Source organism: Poecilia formosa, unplaced genomic scaffold (genome assembly GCF_000485575.1).
Source record: "Poecilia formosa unplaced genomic scaffold, Poecilia_formosa-5.1.2 Scaffold295, whole genome shotgun sequence".
NCBI classification, from domain to species: Eukaryota; Metazoa; Chordata; class Actinopteri; order Cyprinodontiformes; family Poeciliidae; genus Poecilia; species Poecilia formosa.
Genome location: NW_006800234.1, coordinates 532,509 through 555,233, shown reverse-complemented (window position 1 = coordinate 555,233; position 22,725 = coordinate 532,509). Strand labels below are relative to the sequence as shown.

General features: G+C 40.3%; 1 protein-coding gene across 8 annotated transcripts in view; it reads left to right on the top strand.

The window, feature by feature from the left end:
• Positions 1 to 22,725, top strand: part of LOC103151871 (membrane-associated phosphatidylinositol transfer protein 2-like) — a 127,266-nt gene that overhangs the window by 82,041 nt on the left and 22,500 nt on the right. For all 8 annotated transcript variants that reach the window (XM_016681779.1, XM_016681778.1, XM_007572130.2 and 5 more), the window contains exons 2-4: positions 14,331 to 14,588; positions 20,216 to 20,430; positions 20,894 to 21,015. In XM_016681779.1, coding sequence (XP_016537265.1) covers positions 14,511 to 14,588; positions 20,216 to 20,430; positions 20,894 to 21,015 — 415 coding nt within the window. In that variant the 5' untranslated portion in view covers positions 14,331 to 14,510. The remainder of the gene's footprint in view (positions 1 to 14,330; positions 14,589 to 20,215; positions 20,431 to 20,893; positions 21,016 to 22,725) is intronic.

Genomic DNA, 22,725 nt, shown 5'->3' with positions numbered 1-22,725 from the left:
CTGCGTTCTCATTTCCACTGTTTTCTGCAGTATGGAACATCCTTCATGCTGTTCTTTCGTGTTTTGTTCTCCCCGTGTTTCTCTTTAAGCTCTTGCAGCACTCTGAGTCATGGATCATGTAAAATAAAAACGACAACACAGNTCATGGATCATGTAATATATCAACGACTATACAGCTTCAGTTTTTTTTTTTTTTTTTTTTTTTTTACAGGCCACAGACACCTGATTTCTCTAAGTCTAAAAATAGAGTAGATCTTGACTCCCCCTCCTCTCTTCCCATCATTTCTTTCCCTTTTTTTTGTTGTTCCAGCAAAAAATATCTGCAGGTTTTTCTATACTGTGACTGACTGGTCTATAATTATACACTCAACCCTACAAATATACACAGCTGACTAATATTAGGTTAAATGACCGCTGGCGAGTTGCAACCTCACATTACAATTTTTTGTAGCCACCATATTGATTTAAGGAATCAAATTTTATTATACTAACAAATTGATTCATTTGTTAACATGCCCCTCTGTTTGTCTTATCTGACCATAAAACTCGTTTCCACATTGAACTATTTGATCGTAATGACTAGAAGATTGAGAACGCTTAACCAACTATACAGCACGGTGGTTGGAGCAACATGCTGAGGGTATGCCACATGTCTTCTCCCTCTCTCACAACCCTCTTTCCTGTCAAACTACTTTCAAATAAAGGCCACTAGAGCCAACAAAACCTTTTTTTAAAAAGCCATGCCTGTTTCAGGAGAAAAACTAATTTGAATGAGCTGTGCTATTTCTGCCGGGAAGAAAGGTCAAACATCCAAGACAGAGGCTTTTTTGACTGCAACAAAATGTGTGGAACTTGCTGGGAGGTATTTATTCAAATGTTAGTGGGGTTGTATGTATTTAAGCATGTAAAATGCTGCATGTTCTTGTCATTCAAATGTAGTTCTGCGTTCCACTGGGTGAGAATTTATTTATTCTGTGAATTTCTATTGGGGGGAAGACGTTGGCAAACATTTTTTTTCTAGGTCTAAATGTTTCTGGTTTTTAATATATACGGAACTGAGGAAAAAAAAAAATCCCAGAGTTATCACGATGCTTGAAACCTGACCTCAGAACCCACTGAAATGTTAGCTACAGCCATTTAGCCAGGCCTGTATTTGAAATTGGCCTTTTATGGTCAGCTTAAGGGACAGCTCCACTCCTTGGGCAGCAGGCAGCTTGCTTTTTGGGAAGGCTGTGCAAAAGGGGTTTAAGGTATTCCGACAAAGGGCAACAGATCAGCTTTTCAGAACAAGCTTTGCTATCATTGATTGTCTTTTACCCGAGTTTCAAAGTGTCCTCTGCATGATCAGCTCTGCTCAGTGATCTGATGATTCAGTAATTTGGTTTGTTTTAGAGTCTGATGTTGCATAATGGGAAAGTAGAAGGTGAACCAGCTGCAGCTTTTTTGTGTTCAGTTCAAAGACAAACCTCCTTTGTATAAATCAAAGCTTTTTGCAGCTGGATGACCAGCAGATTAGTTCTAAACCGCTGTGCATGTAAGGAATAGATTTTTTTTCCTCCCAATTATGAATCTAATAAATACCCACCATAGCGTTGTTTTGTCTTATTTGCTTTATGTTTTTCAGATCTTTTGCCCACACTTTTCAGTAAAGTTTTCAGGTCCACTTTCATCTCAGCCGCTCACCAAATTTATCTACAACTGATTTCTGGATAGTACAGATAAGAGAGAAACTTTGTGAACATAAATATTTTGCAGTTTTGAAACCAACTTTTTAAAACCAAGATCCACCTTTGATGCTTGTAACCACCCTTGTGCTTAGTTGGTAAGAAACTAAGTTAATGCAAAACAGCATGAAGTGCACCTGGTTCATAAATGTACAACAAGGCATTTGCTAGACGTCGCTATTAACCAAATTATGGTTGCAGAAGTAAAAGCAGTGCTTTGAAATTAACATCTCAAGTTTGCAAAACCCAAATGCATATAGTCGGCTCTTTTGTTTGCCTAATTATATCTGTTTTAAATGCGTGTATTAATAATTCAGCAGACTATATCATTTCTCGTGGCAGAAAGCAGAGTGCAGTGCAGTGAGCCGTGAGGGAGAGGAACAGAAAACCAACAAAAGTGAAAGTGTAGACAGGAGAAACGGGAGAAAGAAGTATCGGCCCTGGCAGCGTCTCGTCTCTACTTTCTCTGTCACTCACTTTCTTGTCCTGGCAGCCAATAAAGAAAGTGCCCACTGTGTCTCCATGGTAACCCCAACCCAATTGAAGCAATGATGAAGAGGATAAAACAACAGGAAACAGAATACAATATGGCCGTGGGAAAAAAATAATGTCTTTACAAGTTTTATTAGGTGTAACCCTCAGTTGAAAAATTAAAATTTGATTTGAGAGAGAGCTCGGTGATTTATGGCTATATATATATCTTGTCAGACACATTTATTGGCACCACTGGTAGAATTGTGCAAGACGCCTTAAAATCAGTTTTCCACATTGTAGTGTAATTATTACTTTTTTGTTGCAGTATCACTTTTTTTTTCTTCATTATTTTGAAAAACGCATTCTTTGATTTGAGAAATAAGTAAAAAAAATAATTGTTTTTTTAATCAAAATCACCAAGAGCACAATTATTGATACCCCTATTGATTGTCGATTTTTAACTATTCCTTTGAAAGAGCAGCTTTCCAACATTTCAAAGACTGAAATAGTACCTGAACGACTGAAAATCCTGAATGAGTTAAATGGGGAATCAAACCAATGACAAGGATCCAACCACAGAATCAGGAATGAAGTTTCACATGTTTCACTAAGACTTGGCTGAGGGATGGTATCTCTGATCCCAACATTTCTCCGTCTTTCCTTCCAACAGATCAATTTTTCAACACCGGATGTGTAATCCAGAGCATGTTGTTTATGTAGTCTGGACATTCAACTGGAAGTTTTTTTTGTCCATATTATTAAAGAAGAGAGTTCACTAGTGTTATATTAGCTCAATTAGCTGTTGCCAACTCTGCCTGTGTTGTCACCAGGTCAGTTGTTGCTTAGCTACAGACACAAGACCTTATTGCATTTGTGGGATTATGTGAAGATTTTAACCATGCCTCAGTCTCGGCTACACTTCTACTGTTTCAACAGTTTGTCAGCTGCTCTGCCAGCGAAAATGATGTTGGGTTTGTTTTATGCAAATGTCAGGAATACATACACTTGTGTTGCAAGACCTCCTCTTGGCTAATTAGATTTTGTTTTCTGTGCTCATACCATATAAACTCCTCGTTCAGAGGCAATTTGTAATGAAAATAATTGTGAGAAGACGAACTTAGGAAGTTAAAGAAGCTTTGCAGGGTTGTTTGGAGGCTTTAGACTGGGATGCATTCTGCCAAACGCGTCATGTGGACAACACCTTCCCCACCAGAGCGGAGACATGCTTCATCAGTGACCAACTCTGGGTCACCAGTAACCTGAAAGAACGGCCGAATAAGAAAAAAGGCTTGCAGGCGGTAGCTGGAGTTCAAGCATCAGCAGAACGATTTAAGATGTGTGTAGTCGGTGATAATGAAGATACCACAGGCTTCTAGCTAAATAAGGATCAGATAAACTGAAGTCTGGATAGAGCCAATGAAGTAACATTCTTCAACAGGTTCATTTCAGGAAGAAACTCGGCACTCTCTTCTTCTGCCCCTGCCAAAGAGACTTCTCACTCACACTTGACCCACAACTTTCCTGTCACACCTCAAATATGTTATCTTCCCTCTCTGGCATGTATCCTGCTGCTTCATCATCATTGTTTTTAGCCAAATCAGGATATGCTGGTGCTCCTTTCGACTTCCCCTCCTCCCCGTCAGTTTCTAGAAGTCACGAGAAGAGGCAACTGGAGAGACTGAGCCAGAACAAGATGGCGAGACAAGATGGTGTCAAGCCCAGAGTCCTGAAGGCCTGCGTGGAGCAGTTTTGTGTGATTCTGCACCAGATGGTTCAGATCTTCTCTAAGTCTGTTTTGGAGAGTGCAGTCTCCTCATGCCATCATCTGTTGGGGTAGCAGCCTCAGAGTCGGTGACTTAAAAAGCTCAACAAGCTGATAAAGGATGCTGGATCTTTCCTGGAGCCTCTGGATGCTTCATAAAATAAATAGGCAATCCTGACTCCTGAGCTTCCTCTTCAGCAGACTGTCTTACACCAAAACAGTATCATCAGTCAGTGGCTTCTTGACCGCTGTAATATTGACTGCTACATGGGGTCCTTCTGGCCTCCACCCATCAACATCAGTGATGACTCTTTATAAAACCTTGCATAAGAGTTACAAAGGTTTAAAAGGTTTCCATTTATGGAATCAAGTCAGTTTCTGGATCTGCTGATGATCAACTTTATGTGCAGCAGCAGCAAGCACGGCCTCTCAGATGCTACTGTGAGGGACGGATTGTTTTCCTTTACTGAAAATCTCCCATTTAAGACAGACCCCACCAGTTCTCAATAGGGTTAGTTAATGTGAGAAACCAGCACCGCTAACATTTAGCGGTGCTGAATTATTCTTTCATCTTGAAAGTCCTACACTGTGTGGCTCGCAGTGGAGTACTTTGATACATCGAATAGAGCATAAAAATCCTGCAGAAAAATAATCAGGATCAGCTTTATTCACCACGTTTGTACACACAAGCAAGGAATTTGACTTTGGTTCCTCTTGGTCTTCTTGAAAGATGCAGCCTTTGTTCTGTCCCACTGCTTGGAAAAACAAAAGACTTTAAAACCAGCAGTAGATTTTGCAGTTAATGTTAATTAAACCTTGATGTTTGAATTTGTGTCTCGTTCAGTGGTGGTCAGGTTTCATCCTTCCTTATCTTGGCTATGTCTGGAGCAGAACACCTTGCTTTCTAGTAAGTTGCAGTTCTGTATTATGATACGACTGGAACAGACTGGGTTCCTGTTAAGAAAAGCAAAGTGGCTTCCATACTGCATTTCCCTCCCCCCAAAATACTTTAGATGTTCTATAAGAAAACAAATATGCAAATAATTTGGTGTTGCATTTCACAGAAATATTCACTCAACCATGGATTGGAGAGGGTCATCTGTAACTAATTACCAATGAACTGTGATTGCTCAGCCAATTAAATTGGGCACCTCTCTGAGATTATACCACATCGGTGCTTAGGTACTTTGAATGGTGGTGATGCTAAAAGGAGGAGGGGCCTCAAATCTAGTTCTGCTCAAGTCCCTCTCCAACCTTGGGCTGGCCCTGGTGGGGATGAGCCATTATGAGTGCCTGATATTTGTGCTATTGGGAGTTTGTTAAAGAAAATCTATTACAGGCTGCTGCTTGTTACTTTTTGTATCTGTGTTTTTACACAAACCTATTGCCTTTTAGGGTTATGTTGGAAATGGCATCCTCTCAGAACTCATAAGCATCTAACATTTAGCGGTGCTGGTTTTATTAGAAGTCAACTATTCTTTGTTTAATTCCAGCTTGTTTAACTGCCGCGATGGCATCGAGTTGGTATCTCTGCCACATCAGAGATAGCAAGCTGTTTGAATTTGTTGCTGAAGAATGTGCTATGCAAATAAAAGCCTTTCATCAGTTCTGTGTCTTACAGTCGGAGCTCCTTCGCGTCCTCGTAAGAGATCGCCAGTGACATGGGATCTGTTTGCTTTTATACTTTAAAGTCATCATGGCATGCTTTTTCTGTGTTGCCAGTGGTGAGAATGAAGTCACCACTGGCTCCACATTAGCAAGAAAAGCCTCAGTTTGAGTCAGCAGCGTCCTGTTGCTACCGGTTTGTCTGATGGAGACGTCTGAGAGACATTTCCTAAAAGTACAAAAGCGTTTCCAGCCCCGTGGGCCTGTGGGCTGCACGAATTAGTTAATGGAATGGGCAAAATGCTTTCCTTTCCTGTATCTGCTGCAGTTATGTAAGAGCGCTCTCTGCGCAATTCATTTAGGCCGACTGAGTGCTCGTTCAGAACGAGAGCGAGGGGAGGGGGTCCCCGTTTAACCTGGGCACATTACTGATTAATCTAAGCATCATTTGCATCTCAGGTTGTCTAATTTTGGATATCGGAGCGAAGCGCCGTGTTTATTGGAGGCGGCGTTGGTGCGAAATGCCGGGCCGACGAGCGCCGCTGAGACAGATAAAAAACAATTACTCCAATTTTCAAAGCAGATTGAAGTTTTCAGTAGTCACTTGAAGGCAACAGATTTTATTTGTGCTGAATTTAATTAGACGGTTGCTGGGTTATCCAATCTAAAACTTGTTATATTCTCCACTCCCTCGGAGCTTCGGTGTGACTCATTGAGATTCACTCATCTGGCCTGTGTCGCCTCATCTTTACCATAAATATCTTCTGCAGTTCGTTGAGGAAATAACTACCCACTTACTTATTTGTTTTTTGTCGAGTACTTTCTAAAACTATTTCTGACGTTGCAACAGGCATGTTTTATTTGCAGCTTCTACAGGTGCATCTCATTGAAGTAGAATGTCATTGAAAAGTTCATTTGTTTTACAAATTTTATTCAAAAACTAAAACTCATAGATACGTCACACACACAGAGGGGGATTTTAAGCATATTTAAATTAATTTTTATGATTGCTACTTACATAATTTTAATGATTAAGACTTAATAAAAGCCTAATGTGCAGTTTTTGAAATAGAAAATTAAAAAAATGCACATGGACATGTAAAATAAATAAATAAATAAATAAATGTGAGTCTACTGTGAAGCGCATGTTCCCAGTATTTTTTTCCTCTTTTCTTGCATGAATTTCTGCATCAATTCAGCATGGGATAGAGGCAATCAGGCTTCAGGGAATCCCAGGTTAATAGTCGCCTTCAGCACGTCTTTACGACCATAGCATCCTCTCAGTATTGTGGTCGTGTCTGTTGCTCGAATTTCTTTTTCTACAACGCTTATTTATTTATTTTTTTTCTTTGAAGCCTCTGTTTGGATGGAGCAATCTGTGAACAGCCAGAGTCTTAAGCCACAAATGTCCCGTCGTGTTGTCAGCGACTGTCTGCTGGACAACTGTCAAGTCAGCAGTCTTTCTAGTGATGTGTAGGCCATTACATAACAGTTCTGTATTATTATTTTTTTCCTCATAGTCTCATCCAATATTGATTTTCAAGAACAGTTGGCCATAAAACCTTAAGAGAGATTAATTCTTGAAACATTTCACCCCCGTGGTTTCTGGTCATTTTAGGGGGCTTTATGGGTTGCAACTAATAAAATCCAAAATGTAATATTTGAAGAAAATTTCAGGTTTACAAAAAAAAAAAAACAAAAAAAAAAACAAAAACACCTGGTCAGTGTATTTGACATGAATTACTGCAGCAATGTGGAGTGACATGGACTTCATTTTGCTCTGTTGAGATGTCTCATCTTCCCCTTGGGCTTAATGTCACAATACATTCAAAGCTATTCTCATCTCTGCTGCTTGTAAGCACCTTTTATAACATACTTCTTTCTTCCACTAATTGAAAGCTCTCCCTGAACTGAAACAGTTTAACAAAGAGCTTTGTGGCTTTCCTTCCACGTGTAAATGCCATTAACTGTCAGCTGGACAAATGTCAGCTGACTTCATGGTGACCATAGTGTGGCCATAACATAATATGTCTCTATTATGTCATGTAAGATTCTAATTCAATATCTGTTGACTATATTCACCAGATAGTTGCTGCTTTTGAGATCTGCCTGTGTAACCATGTGACACCGTCATACGAAGGGACAAGTTGTGACTTGCATTTATATTCCCCAGGATGTATTAAAATTAATGACATATATTCAAATGTCATCTTCATAAAGAAAGTTATAGCTAAGATTGATTTGATTATGTTAGACTAGTTTGCTTTTAGCACTTGAGGTTTAGATTCCCTCTCTCCTGTGGTTTCTTCGTTCATTTCCTCCCCATCTTTGGAGCGTTTCTAGAAACAGCTCTCACCGAGTTGCTGTGGGAGGAAGAGAGGATGAGGAGAAGGAACACGGTGGAGGAGATGCACACAGGGTATCAAGTATTTTTAGCTTTCCCTTTGCACTGCCAGGATAAGTAAAGAACAAGGGCACATTGCGCATCCAATTCTTGCTGAAGGGCATGGGAACAAGAGGGACAGTGACCAACTTACAGGGTATTAAAGGAGCTTCGCATGTTTACTGTAAATTCCTGAAGATGATAGGTTACTAACAGTTTCCCTCTGCATGTCACTGAAGCTTTTCATTCAGGTCTCACTTTATTACATCTGAAGGACATTCATGAGTTTTAAAGCCTCAGAGTTAGTATAGATTATCATTTCAGCTGCAAACAAAGAATCCTGGCTGCCTCTTAAACTGAATAAGTGAGCAAAGGGAAAAGTTTGCTCACTTATTCAGTGCTTTACTGAAGTGAAACAAAGGAAAACTTGGTCTTTGTCCACCCTAACTCTTTTCCACTCCGCTTGTAAATATTCTATTTTCTTTGGATTTATCAAAGGATCCAGTTAAAGGTTGATAACATGAAGCTTTTAATAGATTTATATTTAAAGACTAAAGTAGGCAGTGTCTCTGAAAAGAGATCAAGGCTCTCAAGTCATAAATCAGTTCTGTCCTACGTCAAACAGAAGAACTCCTTTATTTTTTTGTGTTAGACATTTTAATTAACGTAGACTGCATTTTATTTTTACCTTTCCTTTTGGCTCGAGATGTCCCAATTTATAAGACAGAAACTGGAACTGGCCAATTATCCCTTGAACGTCTCCAGCTGGTAATTGGTGAATTAATTAATAATAAAAAATCTTATATATTGAATCCATCGAAACTTAGAACTCAAACTTGTCTTGGTCTATAGCAACAGCATTTATTATTATGAATAAATGTTTTATGCAATAAAAATGATGTAATGGATAGGGACAAGTAGTGCTTTGAAAAATAGTTTTGGTTCCTTACGCATTTCTTCTTCCTGTTATTTAGAGCTTATATCAAAGAAAGGTCTGATTACTGCCTGACCTGTAAAATAAAAACAATCTGACAACATAAATCGACACATTAAGCCCTGATCTAAAAACATCGGAGAAACAGGTGATAAAAGATTACGTATATTTTTTCTAATTGCCTGAATTAAAAGTTTGTGGTTGCAATTTATTAATAAAAAGAAACTGCTGACAAAGGGCACACAGATCCTTCTAATGTTTGAGGAATCCGGAGACGAAAGTTATAATTTTATTTGGAAGAAGTGTGTCAAAAGCTCCTTATATCTGGTTTAAATCTAACACAATGATTTTTTAAATGTTTTTTTCAAAGAACTTCTTACTGATATTAACACATGGTGTTGATGCTATGATGGTTTGGGGCTACTTTCCTGATGAAAGATTTTGGAGTGGGCTAGTCAAAGTCAGATTTTTGTCTGATTGGGACGCTGTGACGTCCCCTCTTAGACAGGTCGGTCGTGCTAAAAAAATCTCAAAAAGCAGAAGAAATTCCTTCCTTTTTTATAGGATATAAAACTCCTAAAAATCTCAATCAGCAGGTCAGAGCTGCTGCTTTGGGCTGGCGATGCCTGATATGTACTTTCCTTTAAGGCCAACGCAGTGGGTGACTATTTGCTTACGGTTTCCACTTTTGAAGAAGTTCAGCCTGCATGAAGCCTCTGCTCTTCTAACTCCTGAAGGATTCACCAAAGTTCTTCGCTCCTCCATCTCCCTCTGCCCTCCAGAGGTCTTTGGCTCTTCCTTTGACGACAAAGCCCAGCTGCTGCTCCTTATCCTGGGGCATGCATCCTCTCTGCTGTGCATATATTCCCCCTGTCTTATGTCATATGCTGCCTTCACAGACAGATATTTTAATGCAACTTGACATCATCGTGGTAAAGGACAGACCGAAAGGGCAAAGAGTTGTATGTAATGGAAAATGTGGCTTTTTCATTTTCTGGAAAAAAAAAGCTGCTTCTCTTCTATGTCACTTAAATTTCTTGCTGCCACATATTTCATCCAGTGCTGTCTGCAGATGTCCTCCGATTTGTGACAAATTCCTTCAAAGAAGTTATTTGTGATCTTTAATGCCCAATTCTCAGTAGTTTTATGCACCTTCTGGTGCTTGGTCCTGCCTCAGGTTGCACTTTTTAATAACCTGCAGGAACAAGAGTGGGAGGAAGAATAAAACTCAACCCAAAGGACAAAGTATGCAGTAGTTATAGTTGGCTTCGGTTTGTTGAAATCGGGAGCAGAAACATTGGAGCCTGCTTTGTGATGAGCCCTGTGCACTGGCGTGTGCCGTTGTTGCGTCACTGCCTAGAAGGGGGCAGAGACTGTATTTTTAGACGGGAATGAACATATTCTCTGAACGAACGTCAGGCACTCTGCTTGCGTATGCTTGGATTATTGTGACTGAGCTATTTTTAAGCTGCGTGTGTGTGAGTGCCTTTTTTTTTTTTTCCTTTTTTTTTTTTTTCTGGGTCAAGCGTGGTGCCAGTCCTCTCCGGAGGACGCTGGTGGATAGACCAGCGCACATCCAGTGCTGTGCACAGCATCGGTGTTGAACTCCAAAGTAAGAGAGGGCAAGCAAACAGGTTCACATCCGAAAGAGCAAACGCTGTTTGAAGACAACTTGGTGCATCTATATCCTGAGATGGTTTTAATCTGAACAGCATCAGTAAAAGAAACTTAAAAAACTATAAGTGTTTAAATACAGCTATTAAAAAAAAGCTAAAGGTTGAAGGTAGATTTTTTTTTGTCCATCCTGTTTCGTTGCTTCCTTTAGTTTACAAATGGAGCCCAGACTTGAATTATATAATAATAAAATGTATTTTATTGAGCCAGTAAGAAAATACTTCATATATTTATTAGTACATCAAATTGAATCTTGTTTAGTCGAAAATAAAAACAAAAAAGTACTTTATTTCATAAAGTGGCTGTTGTTCATATTATGGCTCTCTACCCAGAGCTCCATCCTGTTGTGAAGCTGCATTTGCCCTTCTACTATAATCTGTTTATTATTATTATTATTATTATTATTATTATTATTTTAAGGGATTCTTGCTGCACTCTTGTCTCACAGCAAATCTCTTGATCATTCAGCTGTGGGTTGTAACCTTTCTGTGGGTGGTTTGCATGTTCTCATGTCACATGTGAGGGTTTTTGTCCCAGGCACTCCTGTTTCCTCCAACAGTCACCATGCACTTCTTTATGGTTCTAAGTCACTCCCAGGTGTGTCTGTGTTTATCTGCTTGTTTGTCCTGGTGTGTCTCCGTTGTCTGTGATGTTACTGGTCGTCTGTCTCAGCTTTCCTCCACCCAATAATAAACAAATACATGTTTTATTAGAAAGATCATCTCATGGTTTTACGTTGGTTCTTTTGGATTTATTGTTTCTGTTCAGGTCTAACCAAAAGTGAGCCTTTAATGAAAAATGTAGCTTGGTGGAATGACTGAACTGCTTCAGTGTCTCTACAAATCCCTGGACTTTACTAGAACCCCAGATGTTTCCTGGTGGACAGATCGAGACCAGATTTGCTTTTACTCCTATTTTTATTCTTCTAAATTCCTAGCGTCACTTCCTTTCAGGCGGCTGCCTGTCTTTGACTAGAGCTGGGGTTTCCTGTGGTCAGGCTTCGACACGTTAGACGTTAGTAGCAGCATTTGGTTTGACATTTTCCACTGCGTGATGTGCAGATGTGTTCGCCTTGCTGGCGAAAGCAAAAATACTCAGCAACAAGAATTTGTTGAGACATTTTTAAGTTTTCAGGTGAAGGCTGAAGCGTTGACCTTCCTCTCCTAAGCTTGGTCCCCATTTCTGAAGACCTTTCTGGCTGTGAGGCCACCGGCTTTTCTTCAGGGCCTCTACAGCTAGCCTAGTTTTCTCCAAGTGTTTCCCAAGAGTGCAGTTATTTTCAGCAAAGCGTGGCGTTCTGCTCCGATTTTCCTGCAGCATTGTTCCTGCGTGTAAACCAAAGAGGTCTCCGCATGAAAAATGCATACAGTAGAACAAAATGTAAGTGCTCCTTCAACCAGATCGCTGTGGAGAAATCGGTCATGCTTTTGTTGCTGTGGTACATGAGCGAGCTTGTTAGCTAGATTTGTTTTCAGTGTGGTGTTGCAGGAGCTAGCAGTCAATAGGAGGAGGAACAGGAATATTGGTTACACCAGGAGCTGCTCTTTGCTTGCTGGGTAAGTGACGCGCTGGGAATATTAGTGTAATTAGAGTGATTACACCGAATGGCTAAGCTCCAGAGCTTTGTCCAGCTGCTGCCATAGGTCAGATATTAGTTAAGATCGTGGTTATGTAAGCCTGTGTTGTCAAATTTTCCCACCGAAATGTAAGCTGTGACATGATATTGACTTCAGCTTTCATTGTTCTGGTTCATTTTCTTTTATTATGTTCAGCTTGACCAATTCTCTCAGTTTCTGCTCTTTTGCTGGAGCTCTTCTGTTTAATACATTATGTACATCTTAATGAATTAGAATATAATTATTTCAGTAATTATGTGTTATGTATTTGCCATGCACATAGTGTGATTTATAGCACAAAAATGCAATTTGATGCTTTGAAAATGGGCTTCTGTCTGTTTAAGAAGTTCCTATTCTTCCTAACGTTCCACCTTCAGTACATCATCACAACAATGCTCCTCCATTATGCCATTTACAACTGTTCTTAAGCGTGTTGGACTGAGAAATATTTTGCATAATGAGGTCTAGAGATGTGCTGTTCCACCAGATGTTTGCTAGTTGCTGCTGCCGCTAGTCTGGTGGAGCTGAGCCTGGATACTGCAGCTCAAAAAAGACAATTTGTCATATCACCTCTGCTTTAAAAAAAAACACATAATTGCATATTAGAGGATTTGAACAGAGTGATATATTTAAAGCATTTTTTTTTACATACTTTTGATGATTTATACCTCACAGCTAATGAAAAACCACAAATTCAGTTTCTCAGACAAGTTGATGTTTATATAAGATCAATAAAAAAATATTTTTTAATGCAATAATATAAAAAAATGTGAACCTTGATCAGCTTGGATTCTGTCTGTCTCCACTCTTCCATCTGACTCTTGGGCAGTGATCTCCGTATAAAAAGTCCAAAAGAGGACTGAGAAAAATACAAGTCCTCTTTCTCTTTAGCCCAGATGTTCCTGATGTCTCAGGTTCAGGACCGGTTTTTGTCTGAGGCATGCCACAGAGTGCCACGTCCTCTGCTGTGAGGCTCTCGACTCCAGCTGCACTCCTCACTCAACCAGCTTCTATAAAAGCGACTTTTTGAGGCTTCCCCTCCTTTTGAAGAGCGTTGGTGTGTCGTCTTGACACATGCCGACTCAGCAGTCCTCCTCTTGATCATACTATAACATGTCAGTGTTAAAAAGCCCATTTTAATTACTTTCATGCTACATTCTGGTTTTTCGTGAGCTGAATTTTGGATTTCACTAGTTGTATTCGTCAAAAATAGATAGAAATACCTGCTTCCAATATTTCACTCCACACAATGAGTCCATGTACGAGTTTCGTTTTCTGAAGAAATTGCTGAAATAACTTTGTGATGAAATCCAAACTTTCTAAGTTGGAGAATATAAAAGGTGACTGTGGCCTGGCCTGTTTTTTCTGCCAGTAGCTTCACCTTTCTGAGCTAAAAAAAAATGTGTCCTTGTACTAGCTTTACTTATTTGGTCTGCACCGTTCCTTCCCCTGATGAGTATCGCTCTTTTTGCATCGACTCCTCTTCAGTTGACGTGTTACCTTGGCTGACATTTAGGAGGCTTCACTGAGATAAACTTATATGCGCCACGGCTCTGCACAGATATGGTCTTTATTTGTACAAACTTGGCTTAGGAGAGATGGTATTTCTGCACTGCTTAAAGCAGACTTCTGCAACTCACGCCACCCACACGCTGCACATGTATAGCGCACACCTACCTCTATCTGCCCAGTGGTTGGGAAAACAAAGGTTTGTGTAACTCGGATGGAGCTATTTGTGAAACCTTGGTTGTGCAAAGTTATGTAAAGTTCCTCACTAAGCTAATCCCTCGGTTGCTGAGTGAGGTCCCCCATGTGACGATGCCAGAGCGATGGGGTGGACTGGGCAGTGGCTGCTGTATAACAATGGGATTTTATCCAGGTAACGGTAGTTTTTTTAGAGATACGATGCCTCAGATGCTAGAGCTTCCCGTCGATGCGAAGGCTTGGACCAAACAGAGAGTAACCATACCTGTTCCTCTCTCCTCTTTCTCACCTTGTGAGCTTTTGGAATGTTTTTTTTTCTTTCTTTCTTGTTTGCAGCTCTCTTTAATTTATTTCAAGTGACGAGAGGCGTGTTAAGATGCAGATTGATTTTGAAAAGTTTTTTTTTTAATTTATTTAGATTTAAGAAATGTTTGTGTTTTCCTTCTGTCTACAGGAACTATCCATGCAGACTTCAGCCGGTGATCTGACGAGTCACATATAGGAGCAACCAGAGCTTCTCCTCTTCCCTCTCCCCATCCCTTCCCTCACCCCTCCCTCCCCTTTTCCCCGTTTCCTCGTCACTCTTCTTCCTGATTTCCCCCCCCTCACCCCCCCATCTGCTCCAAGATTCACCATGCTCATTAAGGAGTATCGCATCCCCATGCCCCTGAGTGTGGAGGAGTACCGCATTGCCCAGCTCTACATGATCCAGGTGAGGTAACAGCACAACACATGGCCCACCTAATTTTCACCTACACACTCACACCAACCAACCACCAGACGTGACAAAGTAGGAAAAAAAAAAAAAGAAAGTGGTGAGCCAAACGAAGCAAATGAGGACAAGATAAACCAGCAGGGGGAAATTTTCAACAGCTCACACGATTACAGAATGATTGGTCACAAGTTGTGTGACGCAGAAAGAGTCACACAACAAAGAGTGCTTTTAGGCTGATAGATTATCCAATTGAACCTCCTAAGGTGGCTGGTTTTAATTGGCACAGACTGCATGTTTGTGCATGGGGGCGGCTGTTACCTACCAGACATGGCTGTGATTAGGACTGATGACATGGATGACCAGATTTTCAGTGTAAAGTTGCAGCGCTTTGCTAAATTATTCACACCACCTAAATTCTAAAATTAAAATTTTGTCAACCAAAGAAATCATTGAGATTTTATCTCCTAATTGAGCACTAAGTAGTGGTAGCATCTGTTTTCTGGAAGAAAGCTTGAAGATATTTTTCCTGCATATGCGTCTCTGTTTACCCCACTTCACTCTGATACGCCTAAGTAAAATCCATCGCAGCCCATTTGTCTTCAGTAGTCACGTACCTTAGTAAATGAGTTTGTAACTTAGTCTCAGCACAAACAATGCTCTTCCATAAAGACCTCAGAGTTCTTGTTAGAGAACAAACAGCATCATAAAGACCAGAGTGGACAGGTCAGGAGTAAAGTTATGTAGTTAGGTTATAAAACAATATTCCAAGCCTCTGAAGTGTGACAGATCCCTGATCCACCCATCATCCAAGAATGTAAATAGTTTGGCACAACTGGAAGATGAAAAAAAAAAAGAAAGAAGCAGTCAAGAAACTTTGGAGGAGCTGCAGAGATCCAAAGCTCAGTTGGGAAAATTTTGTGAATGAGACAATGATGTAGCAAGAAGAAAGTCATTGTTACAACCAGAGGAGCAGCCATGTATGACGGCTAACAGCAATTATGTGGAAGAAGATCAAATGAGAACAAACTTGAACCTTTTGGCCTACATGCAAAATGCTGTATGGTGGCTCATGGTGGTGTGAGCGTCATGCTGTGGAGATGCAGAAAAGTTGGTCAGAGCTGACGGTTCGGTGGATGGAGCTAAATACAAATCAGTCTAACCTGCGAGTGGCTTAAAAAGGTTTGAGACTGTAGTGAAGTTTTACCGGTGATGACCCTGAACTTACAACCAGAGCTGCAGTGGTACGGTTTAGATCAGGTGTTGGGATGGCCTAATCGAAGTCCAGACCTAAATTTTATGTTACAAAAACTCAAAGTAGTAATTGCAGGGAAAAGGTAGCTGTACAAACTATTGAGTAAAAGTGCAGAATAAAGATCTATTTCACAATATGGACTCCTTTTTCTTGTTGTATCACATAAAGTCCCAATAAAAGACACAGAAGTTTGGGGTAGTAAAATTGCAAAATGTGAAAAGGGAAAAAGGAAAATTACTGTGTGAAGCTTTAGTTATTCTGCTCAACAACTTGTTTTCCCTTCCTGTTACTTGTGCAAATGAAGCTGTACTTATTTAACCTTGGGTTACTTAACAATCATGTTATTTGACCCCGATTGTAACTTGGATTGTGGTTAAAAAAATGATTTTATTTACCTCTTGTTTAGAAACACTGAATGTCTGCATGTCGTTGAGTTTTTTTGTTTTTTTTTCAAGAGGCACAGCAGTCTTGACCTGGTTAGGTGATATTGTACATCGTATGATGCATGACAGATACAGTCATGTTTGATCAGGCGTTGACTGTCAGGAAACTCAACAACCAGGGAAACGTTTAATGAAAGAAAAAGTGCAGCAGCATCAAATGAATCAACATGAACTTCCTCCTTTAGTCAACACAAAGCAACATTTAGGCTCTCGCATGAGTTTACTTAAGTGTCTTTCCACTCCGACAAACACGAGAGGGAACATTTTATACGGGCTCAAACACTCAACGCTCGTTTCTTTAGTATTTTTTGTAAAAGCGAGAATGTAATTGTGGGCTTTTAATCCTGCGAAACATTTTAGTTCTGATCCACTTTGTCCCCAGACGGGCCCTCTACGGGCAACCCGACACAAGCAGCGTGCGAACGGGTTTACGCCAAGTCTCTCTTTGGAAAAGCGACTCAGACTGCATCCGCCGGCAGCCTTACCTTGTTACATCGACGACCCATAGTTACCTTTTTCACTGACCTCACCATCTCTACACAGCTTCGTTGCTGTAAGGCTTCTGTCACCATGGCAACCGTGACATCAGCAGCATGCCGGTGGTCAGGTTTTGCTCACGAGAGAGTGAATGAAAAGAAGAAATGGTGGGTAAAAAAAAAAAGACAAGGCTGCGAGGAAAGAACGGGAAGAAACGAAGAACGCTTGCCTGCCTCGCGCTGCTGTGGGTTACCAGGGCAGCAGCCACACGTAGGCCGGCCTGACGCCAATCCACTGTAGACCTCATGGATGAAGACGGGGCCTCAGGACATCTTAGCCATGTCTGCACCTCGCTCAGCACGCCCACTCCATCTCCACTTATTTCAGTTGCCCTTCTGCCACTTTCTAATTTGATAGCCGGCCGATCATTTCTTCATTGCTCTGCAGGGATTTGTAGTAATGAGCAGAGAAAATGCATCAAGACAGGATTAAATATTAGACCATTCTGCTGTGGCTCATCTGCTTGCGCTGAACGCTCAGGTTCCGACTTTGCGGCTTCTGTTTTGTCTTTGGAGCTCAGTGCATCTCTAACAGGAAACATGGCTCAGTGAGTCGACAGCGGTGAGAACGAACCAGGATGTGACTCCCATCCTGTCACTGCAGAGGTATCTAAACACGTATAGTGTGTTTTGGTGGCAATCGTATATATTCAGTCACTTTTTGAAAAAGAAATATCAAGACGTGTGATTGTGTGTCTGACAAAATGTGTCTTTTGACACAGAAACTTTAATTGTTGTTCCCTGGCTCGATGAAATAATAAGGTTTTCCTAGTCTTCTCTGTTCAGACTTGCATTGCACCATAGTTATATTCACGTTCATGTCCAAAAATTGAGAAATGTCTAAAATACAAAAATATGAAGCGGGCACCAGGCAGTTGAAAACCCAGCTGAAAGTCACTGAAGCGTGGCGGTGTGTTGTACGGACCACCAACCCTGATCATCAGTCTATCACACTTTGTTGAAAGCATTGGTACAGTCTGCTCCTGTTCTGACATGCTTTGCTACTCTGATGTGAATGGACCTGGGCCATTTCTCCCTGCAACTCTGCTATCTGATTGCTTTATACTTGTGAGCCACGGAGCGGTTGTGTAAAACACAGTGAGTGGAAGCAGCAGAAAGTCTCACTTTTCTGAACACAAACATTTTGTGCTTTACTCTTTTGTTTTACTTTAGTAAAGCATCTGTCAGAAGGTTGTTTTCAGTGTCAAAAGGTGTTAGTGGCCTGTCGAAAAGGCCACTATAACTTGGTCTTTTCTTCCCTGTTGTACTACATTATAATCTGTCAGTGAAGATCCGTTTCAGAAGGCCTGGCTGTGTAATGGCTGGTTTTTGTTTTGTTTTGGATTTTTGTTTCTTAATTGTGCTTTTAGATTACTCACCTTCTTTGAGCAAGAATGGAAATGGTTTTTGTAATTTATTGTTTGTTTTCTGGCTCTAAAATGCTCCTTTAAGGCATTTAGGGAGGAGTCCTGGAAAAAGAAAACAACTTCCTGTTGTTTATCAATTAACTTAATATTGACTGACTTCAGGCATCTTCCTTCACTGGAGGTGAAAGGAGTGAAGCAGCTCAGCATTGACCATTGTTTTTTTTGTGTGTGTGTGTGTTTTTTTTATGTTTTGTTTTTAAAGGTGCTTAATTGAGAAAACCAAAAGTAACGCTTCGTTTAACACGTTATAGTCACATGTCAGGACTGATCTGATTTGAAATAAGAATATAAATATGGATGAATAAATATGAGAAAAATAAATGTGAATACGATGAAGCAGTGGTTGGATCATGTTTTATTTTATTCATGTGGATCTCTCTACTGATCAAACCCATCTAAATTTTATTAAACACATATTTTGTTATGGCTTAAAGCGCCATCAATATTTATAATCTTTATGTGCATATGCTAGTCTGTAATTACGGCATTGAGCTCAGATAAAGTAGGTTTGGATTCAGGCAGTGGCTTTGTGTATGGCTGGTTCAACAGTGCCGGGGCGTCTGTGTTTTGTCTTCCTAACTGCATCTGAGCTGTTGAGAGCAGGGCGAGTGGCTAATGAATGACCTGTCAGAGGTAATGAGGTCCAGAGTGCTGGATGCCCCATGACTTCCTCCTCGCAGCTCCTCTGAATCAGTGGCAAACCGGAGAAAGCTTCCTCGCTGTTATCAAGCAAATGGACTGAAAAACAGACCCACTTTCGCAAGCAGATTTGGAGAAAAGAGGCAGACTTCGGATCTTTGACATTTATGATCCCTGAGTCGCCTTCCCCCCCACCCCCTCTCTACTGTTGTCAGAACTTGTACTCTGCTCAGCTGTTCAGATTTCCCGTTTCACTGATTTCCCAACAATCCTTGCTCTGCCCGTGCCTCACATTCTTCTCCGAGCCGCTTTGATTGTGAAACTTTGTCTCGTCTAGCTGCGACTCCGAGCAACTGCACCTCCTGTCTCCACCCAGCCCCAGCGCTCTGCACCTGGAATGTAAATATGGGAAAGGTGCGGTTGCGTACACCTGCTTTTAGGCTTCCTCGTTTGCAATTCAGAGGATGCATAGCGCTCAGGAAGCTAATAATTGTGGAGTGTGTTGTCAGACCAGTCACTGTAAGAACTGACTCAGCCCATCTGTGATGAAATAATACAGCATGTAGGCTGTTGCGCCAGATATTTTTATGCGTTTCTACTTGGAGCAGAGTGAAACTGCGCTATCTGTTTTAATGTATACAAATCAAACACTCATTACTCCTTTCTGAAAAAGTAAAAACTTCCTTTCCAGTGAGGGAGCTCTCTTGCATATTGTAAAAGTAAATGAAGTTTCTCTACATTTCTCGAGATATGAGATTTATTTAGAATTGATGCAAAGATTGATAAATGAAACTTACTGTACAGTATGTAGCAGTGATGCCTTCTTGACGAGTCTTGCTTTAAAATAATTGAAATTGCACATCATGTCTTTTTTTTAATCTCGGCTTTAAAATCTAAAGTGTTTAGATGAATAAATGACTAACATGGCTAACATGTGGTGCTAAATGCTGCTCAACATTTTCTGGAGTTAAATCACATGATTCTATTAAGAAAAAATTTACAACGTTCTGACGATACTCAAACTAAACGTGATGGACAAGGTTATCACGTTTAGTTAATATAGGTATTAAGGTATTCTTAATACCTATATGTTTTTAAGATCTCGGTACATCACCTGCATAGGTCCTTTGGCTTGGCCCTTCAAAGCTTTTTTTTCGATGAGGTCTGGAGAAAAGCAAGTTGAAGTCGACTTAAGTTTACATTCAAGAAAGCCTGGCCCGGCTACACACCTAATCACCTCTTTCAGGTCCATATAAAAAGTTCATATGTAAATATAAACACTGTTCAAAGTCATTTCAGTTCCTTTTTTTTTTTGCTTTACTTGCAGAAAAAGAGCAGAGAAGAGAGCTGCGGTGAAGGAAGTGGGGTGGAGATCCTTGAGAATAAGCCCTACACCGATGGACCAGGTGGGGTGGGTCAGTATACCCATAAGGTCTACCACATAGGCATGCACATTCCTGGCTGGTTCCGCTCCATCCTGCCCAAAGCTGCTCTGAGGGTTGAAGAGGAGTCCTGGAATGCCTACCCTTACACCCGAACAAGGTACGTGCGCTTTCTCAACCATAGATTCATGAGAGTGATGCCCCAAGTTATAAAAATACATGTTAATACCAAATCCGTCTTTCTGAAGGGAGAATATAAACCTCTGATCAGGCTGTCAGAATATTATGAAGCATGTTGTAAGAGCATCAGATTGCAGTTGGCCTTTTTAGCTGATGATGACCTCTCATCCTCTGGGTGTCGTCTCTCCATTTATCTGTTTGATAAACCGATATGTGAAGGTGCTGATGTGAGGTTGACCCAAGACTGTGCTGTGGTCCTTTTTGACTTATCTGTTTAACCAGCCACAGTTTTACTGCAGAGGCCTCAGACACAACAGAACATCAGAACCGCCTCGTTCACACTGAGGATGTGTTGTCACTCTTTGACTAATCCTGAGCCATTCAGCACTACATGAATGAGTCCACGTATGTAATGATGCATTTTGTCACATGATGTCTTCCAGATACACCTGTCCATTTGTTGAGAAGTTCTCCATCGACATTGAGACTTACTATAAGCCTGACACAGGCAACCAAGCTGATGTCTTTAACTTATCTGCAGCAGACAAGAGGCAAACAACTATCGGTGAGAACCTTTTTATGATGTAGAAGCTTAACGTTTATCTGCTGTATTTTCACTGACATGTCAACAACACAATGCTGTCCTGTACAGCTGAAACTTAGTTAATGTTATTTCAATATTTTATCCCAAAAAAGAGACTCATGTAGCTTCATTACATATGAGAATACAGGTTTTCCCCCAGAAACCTGGTTAAGCCCGGTGGTCGGGGTGTCGAGGCGGTCCACCGGCGGTGCACCGTGTTTTTGTATTAAAAGATGTTAAGGTGACAGGAAATTTGAAAATATCACTTGATAATTATACGTTACGGGAAAACATCACCAGTGAAACACTACTTAAACCCACATCTAGTCTTAAAAACAACAAATCAAAATATACAATTAAAATGAATAGCAATTATTTGCACTTTTGTTTAATCCAAATTAAGTCAAGAGCTCCATCATTGCTGCTAAATTTGATTCAATTTCAGCATACATAAATAGATTTTAAATTGTTTAACATTTAAATGTAAGATTTTAAGGAGCTTGCAAGTTTACTTTGTAAAAGTTCAAAGAACAATATTCATAGTTAGACTGTTTTGTTACCCTAGCTACAATCTGATCCTGTGAGTTTAACCTTTAAGTTTGAGCTCTGTTTGTTCACAAATACAATTTAGTAAACTGCAACTATAACTGATTGCTTTCTGGTTGGCCAATTAAACTACTCCCTTCTCTCAGATTAAATCCAACACATCTGTTAGAGGTGCTGATGTTTTTAGCAACAAAAGGGGCCCCTAAATCAAATTCTGCTCAAGGCCTCATCCAGCTTTGGACTAGCCCTGCATGATGAGGTAATCTGCTGCACTACGCAGAAATGCGCAACAAACGGGAGATTTAATTAAATGCTGCTAATGTGGCTTTAGTAGCTCTTCCATTTCGTGTCTGTTGAGTTTTTAATAAGCGTCACAGAAACTGTTTAGGTTGCTCAAGTTTGTGGGATGAGTTTTTTCAGATCTCCGCATGGCCGCATGCATTGACTCTGACTAAGTGGACAAAGCATTTGATACGGTTTGATGCATTTTGTAACCGAAAAAATAATACTAAATACAATAATATAAAATCATCGTTATGCGTTACAGACAGGAGAGTGCTAAAGCTCCTCACCAGGCTGAAAACTGCATGATCAGGTTAATGCTAGTTCGATTTAGGTTAGTTAGATACACCGGCCAACCGGGAACAAAAGTAAAATACCTTCTCTTGTGCCTAAAATTTTCAATTTATGAAGATGTGTGTCTGTCATTGTAATTCTCATCCCAAAAAAATTACATCATCTGCTTCAACTCCTTTTGCTGGAGGGTTTATTTTGTACCATTCTTGAACTGCAGTCGGTTCCACGCAGAATTATTCCTAGGGCCACAAATGGCCCCCGGCCCACACTTTGGACAACCCTTTTCTAGGTCCTGAAGTAACATTTTTCTGTAAAAAAAACAAAAACAAAACAAAACAAAAAACCCTTATGTAATATTCACAGAAACTGAGCTTTGGGTTGCCGTTAACCCCAATAATCAAACTTAACAGATATAATTGCTTGGAAAGTATTGCTCGAAGCAGATTAGTTTCACTTTTTCAACAATTTTATAGAAATTAATCTACATTTAAAAACTTTTATATTTTTTGAGACGGACACACGCTAATTTGTACAACATTTTTGGGCTCATTATTAATCTTAGTTTGGTTG